This window comes from Taudactylus pleione, unplaced genomic scaffold, assembly GCF_031769625.1.
Source record: "Taudactylus pleione unplaced genomic scaffold, aTauple2 ptg000964l, whole genome shotgun sequence".
Classification (NCBI taxonomy): domain Eukaryota; kingdom Metazoa; phylum Chordata; class Amphibia; order Anura; family Myobatrachidae; genus Taudactylus; species Taudactylus pleione.
In genome coordinates, this window is record NW_028285365.1 from 1,133,034 (window position 1) to 1,141,084 (window position 8,051).

At 45.9% G+C, this 8,051-nt stretch overlaps 1 protein-coding gene across 1 annotated transcript in view; it reads left to right on the plus strand.

Moving 5' to 3' along the window:
- GRM7 (glutamate metabotropic receptor 7) overlaps positions 1–5,797 on the plus strand; it is a 626,056-nt gene extending 620,259 nt beyond the window's left edge. Inside the window, exon 10 of the mRNA XM_088460040.1 lies at positions 4,677–5,797. Within this exon, the coding sequence (XP_088316166.1) occupies positions 4,677–4,726 (50 nt within the window). The 3' untranslated portion in view covers positions 4,727–5,797. The remainder of the gene's footprint in view (positions 1–4,676) is intronic.
- Positions 5,798–8,051: the final 2,254 nt, after the last annotated feature.

The following is an 8,051-nucleotide window of genomic DNA, read 5'->3' on the forward strand; positions in this document are numbered from 1 at the left end:
CCCCAGGAATTGGTGACATCATTGAGGTAACTCCCCAGGAATTAGTGACATCCCCTGGAACTAGTGATATCACTGAGGTAACTCCCCAGGAACTAGTGATATCACTGAGGTAACTCCCCAGGAATTAGTGACATCACTGAGGTAACTCCCAAGGAACTAGTGACATCACTGAGGTAACTCCCCAGGAACTAGTGAAATCTCTGAGGTAACTCCCCAGGAACTAGTGATATCTCTGAGGTAACTCCCCAGGAACTAGTGATATCTCTGAGGTAACTCCCCAGGAACTAGTGATATCTCTGAGGTAACTCCCCAGGAACTAGTGATATATCTGAGGTAACTCCCAAGGAACTAGTGATATCACTGAGGTAACTCCCCAGGAAATAGTGATATCTCTGAGGTAACTCCCCAGGAACTAGTGATATCTCAGAGGTAACTCCCCAGGAACTAGTGATATCTCTGAGGTAACTCCCCAGGAACTAGTGATATCTCTGAGGTAACTCCCCAGGAACTAGTGATATCACTGAGGTAACTCCCCTGGAACTAGTGATATCACTGAGGTAACTCCCCGGGAACTAATGATATCTCGGACGTAACTCCCCAGGAATTAGTGACATCACTGAGGTAACTCCCAAGGAACTAGTGACTTCAATGAGGTAACTCCCCAGGAACTAAAAAAATCACTGATGTAACTCCCCTGCAACTAGTGATATCACTGAGGTAACTCCCCGGGAACTAGTGATATCTCTGACGTAACTCCCCAGGAACTAGTGATATCACTGAGGTAACTCCCCAGGAACTAGTGATATCACTGAGGTAACTCCCCAGGAATTAGTGACATCACTGAGGTAACTCCCCAGGAATTAGTGACATCCCCTGGAACTAGTGATATCACTGAGGTAACTCCCCAGGAATTAGTGACATCACTGAGGTAACTCCCAAGGAACTAGTGACATCAATGATGTAACTCCCCAGGAACTAACAAAATCACTGATGTAACTCCCCAGGAACTAGTGATATCACTGAGGTAACTCCCCAGGAATTAGTGACATCACTGAGGTAACTCCCCAGGAACTAGTGATATCACTGAGGTAACTCCCCAGGAACTAGTGACATCACTGAGGTAACTCCCCAGGAATTAGTGACATCACTGAGGTAACTCCCCAGGAATTAGTGACATCACTGAGGTAACTCCCCAGGAACTAGTGACATCAATGAGGTAACTCTCCAGAAACTAGTGATATCTCTGAGGTAACTCCCCAGGAACTAGTGATATCTCTGAGGTAACTCCCCAGGAACTAGTGATATCACTGAGGTAACTCCCCAGGAACTAACAAAATCACTGATGTAGCTCCCTATGAACTAGTGACATCAATGAGGTAACTCTCCAGAAACTAGTGATATCTCTGAGGTAACTCCCCAGGAACTAGTGATATCTCTGAGGTAACTCTCCAGGAACTAGTGACATCACTGAGGTAACTCCCCAGGAACTAGTGATAAATCTGAGGTAACTCCCCAGGAACTAGTGACATCACTGAGGTAACTCCCCAGGAACTAGTGACATCACTGAGGTAACTCCCCAGGAACTAGTGACATCACTGAGGTAACTCCCCAGGAACTAACAACATAACTGAGGTAACTCCCCAGGAACTAGTGATATCTCTAAGGTAACTCCCCAGGAACTAGTGATATCACTGAGGTAACTCCCCGGGAACTAGTGATATCTCTGAGGTAACTCCCCAGGAACTAGTGACATCACTGAGGTAACTCCCCAGGAACTAGTGATAAATTTGAGGTAACTCTCCAGAAACTAGTGATATCTCTGAGGTAACTTCCTAGGAACTAGTGATTTCTGTGAGGTAACTCCCCAGGAACAAATTATATCTCTGAGGTAACTCCCCAGGAACTAGTGACATCACTGAGGTAACTCCCCAGGAACTAGTGATATCTCTGAGGTAACTCTCCAGGAACTAGTGACATCACTGAGGTAACTCCCCAGGAACTAGTGATAAATCTGAGGTAACTCCCCGGGAACTAGTGACATCACTGAGGTAACTCCCCAGGAACTAACAACATAACTGAGGTAACTCCCCAGGAACTAGTGATATCACTGAGGTAACTCCCCAGGAACTAGTGATATCACTGAGGTAACTCCCCGGGAACTAGTGATATCTCTGAGGTAACTCCCCAGGAACTAGTGATAAATCTGAGGTAACTCCCCAGGAACTAGTGATATCACTGAGGTAACTCCCCAGGAACTAGTGACATCACTGAGGTAACTCCCCAGGAACTAGTGATATCGCTGAGGTAACTCCCCAGGAACTAGTGACATCACTGAGGTAACTCCCCAGGAACTAACAACATCACTGAGGTAACTCCCCAGGAACTAGTGATAAATCTGAGGTAACTCCCCAGGAACTAGTGACATCATTGAGGTAACTCCCCAGGAACTAACAACATAACTGAGGTAACTCCCCAGGAACTAGTGATATCTCTAAGGTAACTCCCCAGGAACTAGTGATATCACTGAGGTAACTCCCCGGGAACTAGTGATATCTCTGAGGTAACTCCCCAGGAATTAGTGACATCACTGAGGTAACTCCCCAGGAACTAGTGATAAATTTGAGGTAACTCTCCAGAAACTAGTGATATCTCTGAGGTAACTCCCCAGGAACTAGTGATATCACTGAGGTAACTCCCCAGGAACTAGTGATATCTCTGAGGTAACTTCACAGGAACTAGTGATTTCTCTGAGGTAACTCCCCAGGAACAAATTATATCTCTGAGGTAACTCCCCAGGAACTAGTGACATCACTGAGGTAACTCCCCAGGAACTAGTGATATCTCAGAGGTAACTCTCCAGGAACTAGTGACATCACTGAGGTAACTCCCCAGGAACTAGTGATAAATCTGAGGTAACTCCCCAGGAACTAGTGACATCACTGAGGTAACTCCCCAGGAACTAAAAACATAACTGAGGTAACTCCCCAGGAACTAGTGATATCACTGAGGTAACTCCCCAGGAACTAGTGATATCACTGAGGTAACTCCCCGGGAACTAGTGATATCTCTGAGGTAACTCCCCAGGAACTAGTGACATCACTGAGGTAACTCCCCAGGAACTAGTGATAAATCTGAGGTAACTCCCCAGGAACTAGTGATATCACTGAGGTAACTCCCCAGGAACTAGTGACATCACTGAGGTAACTCCCCAGGAACTAGTGATATCGCTGAGGTAACTCCCCAGGAACTATTGACATCACTGAGGTAACTCCCCAGGAACTAACAACATCACTGAGGTAACTCCCCAGGAACTAACAACATCACTGAGGTAACTCCCCTGGAACTAACAACATCACTGATGTAACTCCCCAGGAACTGACAACATCACTGAGGTAACTCCCTATGAGCTAGTGACATCACTGAAGTAACTCCCCAGGAACTAGTGACATCACAGATGCAAGGCAACTCTTTAGGAACTGGTGACATCACTGAGGCAAGGCAAGTCTCTAGGAATTGGTGACATTACTGAGGTAACTTTATGGGAGCTAGTGACATCACTGAGACAGCTCCCCAGGAACTAATAACATTACCGATGTAACTTCCCAGGAACTAGTGACATCACCAAGGTAACTTCCCAGGAACAAGTGACATCACTAAGGCACCTCTTTAGAAACTAATGACTGATGCACAGTTGAAAGTTTGCCGATTCTCATAGCGTATCTGGCATGAAGTCACACTGTTTATGTTCATAAAACTAGCGCACAGAACTAATGGACAAATTCTTATTGCAGCTATACTAATGTCCGGAGAGGCAGAAGGATAATATGTAGGGGCATTGTCACATGGGCAAAGATGAACAAGGGCATGTTCCAATGCAGCTCAGCATATTTGCAGAAATAAAAAAAAAATTCCCAGGCGTGTTTCGTTCGAGTAATGTCCGCCCATTTTATTACCAGCCCTGTGTTATCCTCACTGTGGGTCTCATTCAGACCCGCTCGCAAGCATCTCTGCGCCCGCAAGCAGGTTGATGTTGAGGCCCTGCGCACATGCGCAGCGGCCGCACTGCGCATGCGCAAGCCCCGGAGCGAGAGAGAAATTCTCTTGCTCCGGGGCTCACTACAAAAGGGGCGGCTGTCGATGGTGATCGACAGCTCGCACCGTTTTGTAGGCGGGTGGATGACCAAACGGAGGCGAACGCCTGCTGTTTTGGGGGCGGCCCCACTGACATCACTCGTGATGTCAGTGGTGAACTTCCGCCTCTTCTAGAGCCGAAAGCTTGCTGGGGCTTGCGGTAGACGAGATACCACAAGGGTCTCGTCGCAAACCCCGATGGTCACGATGGTCTTGACCATCGCGACCATCAACCTGGCCGCTCGCTAAAGCTGTGGGTGGCCACCCACAGCCTAGCGAGCGGCCAGGAGGCCGGCTCTGAACATAGAAGCGGCCACCTTCATTCAGAGCGAGCGCTCGCATTTTGCGATCGGCTCTGAATGAGGTCCAGTGTGTAGGCGACCGTTACGTTCTAAACATGCAGCTAAATGTCCAATTTCTTGTGTTCAAATTGCATTGCATATTTACAAAATGACCTTAAAATACCGTTCTCTGAAATCCTTCAGCGACCTGAGTTCCTGTATCTCCTAATTTCTTTATTTTTTTTGTTTTCTTCTTTCCTTTAGGTCCAGCAACAAAGAAAAAATATGTCAGCTACAACAACCTGGTGATATAGGCGACCTGGACGTGTAAGATGGAAGGAGCGGCTACATTATCACTCCTGCGTTGTGTGGTGCGGCTTGCTCCCCCTCCACCTGTGCCTCTCCCAAAGGCGTCCAATCATGGGAGGAGAGGAGCTGCTAAGATATAGTGGTGCACAGCCCTTGAGTACTGGGGGAAGCTGCTTCATGCAAGCCATCTGAACTATTCCTGGCTAGTATCTCAGGAGCCAGACCAAGGGATGAGCTCCCAGCCCCGCGTGAAACAAGTTTGTGAGCGGGAGTTACCAGGGCTCTTTTGCCTTTTTTTAGGGGACCATCAGACTCAAAGCGTTCTGTACAGTTTCTGAGACCTTTTTACATACCAACTCCTACTCTTTCATGACTGATATTTATTTCACCATGTGGGGAGTTCATTTTCCACCCCCACCAACAAGCACTTCGATTACCTGGCTTCCATGTTGCCCCCCTGTTCCCTATATGGTCCATTCATTGATCCAGTTGACGCTTACCAAGATCCCATTTATTTTATTTTCATATTATTTTGTCACCTTTTTTATTGTCCACTTTGTCCGTTAATTTTAAATTCCGTTCTCCATCATCGAGAAACGAGGGTTGTTTTTTTTTTGTTTTAAAAAACCAAAAACTGTGTGTTAAGCACAGACCACTTCTGAGCGTGATTGGCTGTCAGGATCTGGTATGTGATTGGCTGATGTCCGCCGTTGTTCTGTCTCCGAATGCATGTTCTCTTTCTGCATTATTTCCTTTTTTCTGTCGGAGGACTCTGCTGTTTGTGTTTGATTTCTCTCCATTTGCCCGCAGCCCCCCTGGAGGAAAGGGCGTTGGGTGGGCTCTCCATTGACAGGAAGTGGGTTTAAGAAAAACCCCGCCTCTGGGGATCTGTCCAAGCCTGGTCGGCGGGGGCCATGCCGTGGACTCAGATTGTGACAAAAAAAAAGCATGTATGTTTTCTACTGTTTGTAATGAGTATTTTCTGCTTACGTGCCAACCTCGTGAGACGCCCTCCCCAAATTGCCCTGTGATATTGTCAGAGAATGTATTAAAGATTTTGATTATCTTTTCTAGTATATGTTGTCGTCAGAGTTTTATGTATGGCAGATATGCTGGGAGTGGGTCTATCCAATGGTACCGGCCGCTGATAGCTCCTGGGTTGGGAGATAAGTACCCTAGGAGATTCACTTTAGTGAATTCCGATTCCGATTTGGGTGGCGACATTCCGATTTGGGCGCAGACATGGCTGTATCTTTTGCTGCAATCACGCCTGCGTCTTTATGCAAATACCGTACAAAGTCCTTCCCTGGTGTACATCCATGCATCCGAATGCAGGACTGAGACGCCCACTGTCAGCGTCCATAGATGCTGAAATACCGCTTGGTGCGACTTTTTAGATGCCACCATCGGTTGCACCATGGAAACTTGAATGTATGTGAATATCGCCTCCTATGTGGGTGGTTCAACTTCACTCCGCTGCTTCCAACTCATAATCAGGCCCAAGGTCTCATACACTAACAATGCTTTTAGGTGCAAAATTTGCATTCACTCCCAACAACCAATTATCAATTAAATAATCTGTTAGACAATGAAAGCAATGGTCTGATTGGTTGCTATTAATGTTGTGCAAACTTTCCACCTAAATGTATTATTAGTAAAATTAGTTTAATTTGCGTTTAGTAGAGTACAGAATCAATTCAATATAGAGGGAACTTTATTATAAAAGTGTACTTAAATATTGGTAGATTAGGGGCTGAAAATAATTGGCTTGAAATTGACGTAAATTTGCATATGTGCCCATGCCAGTCTCCTGCTGTCTGCCACTTATGCCAGCCTCCAGCGCCTGGGAGGACGGATCGTACAAACACATGCAGACCTGAAAAAAGATGGAGCTATGCTTGGGAATGCCGAATCATTTGTGGGTTGTCAAGGGTATGGACAGAGGCCAGATGATGATAATGGCGGGCACTAGCAAAGCACTTGCGATTGGCTGTTTGAAAATGCTCCCCTAACACTGGTTAGTGGTTTCTTTGTCACTCCCTCAGGCATAGAACGTTCTTTTGTGAACATGTTTAAGGAATTTATTCCTTGCATGTAGAGACACAGAGTTTCTGCTGTATGAAAGAGAATTTAGCATTTCAAATAGCAAATGCGTTTGTTGCATATAAAATAAATGCTTTACAACATGGTTGCAAGTGGGGTGTAAGTGTCTGCAATGTGTACCTAGCCTAAAGCAGTTGCGTATGTTACTATTGCCTACCCGGATGCATATCAGGCACAGCACGAGCTCTGCGTTTGGGAGCAAATACACTCTTTTTGCAAGCACTTTTTTTAGGAAACAAAATTTCAAGTTGCAAATTGTCGTTATTAAAAGGAGGTAGAGGTGTAGAGAGGGGACATTTATGTTAGAAGTGGAGAGTGCTACTGCACAGTCTCCAACAAGATGGCTCCTATAGGGACACTTCTGTTCCCTTACCAAGATGGCCGGGGCATTCCAAATTGACAAGACACCTACAAAAACTCTCACGTAAAGTAGAACGTCAGTGGCGTAAATCTCATACTCCAAGTGACTTCCTCACATTTAAGACTTTCTACCACTCTTACTGTAATGCTCTGGACACTGCCAAACAAACATATTTCCAATCTCTCATCTCTGCCCAAGCCTCTAATCCCTAGCCACTTTTTAATACATTTAAATTGCTTCTTACCCCTCCGTCACCCAACCCACCTGCTACTATCAGTGCACATGAGCTTGCTTCCTATTTCAAGGACAAGATTGATAATATCCTAAATGAAATGGTATGCACTCCCTCAGCCAGTGACCCGCTCAATTTCTTACGTGAACCCGCTGGCACATTCTCTTCATTTGACCCCACAAATGAAGGAGAAGTATCTGCACTCTTCTCATCCTCCTACTCTATTACCTCTCCTCTTTATCTTATACCCTCGCATATCAGTAAAACTCTGTCTCCTGTACTTATCCCACACTTAACTAAAATCTGTAATCTCCCTCTCTCTATTGGTATCTTTCCATCACTGTTCAAGCATGCAGTGATCACTCCCATTCTAAAAAACAAAATTCTGACCCTAATTCTGTCTCAAATTACCATCCGATTTCCCAGCTCCCTTGCCCCTCCAAGCTACTGGAGAGACTTGCCTACACTCGCCTCACACACTTTCTTAACACCCACAACTTATTGGACCCACTTCAGTCAGGCTTTCGCTCCCAACACTCCACAGAGACAGCACTGACTAAGGTAGTAATTGGTCTGGTTACTGAAAAGGCTAAAGGCCATTACTCACTTCTAGATCTCTCTGCTGCCTTTGACA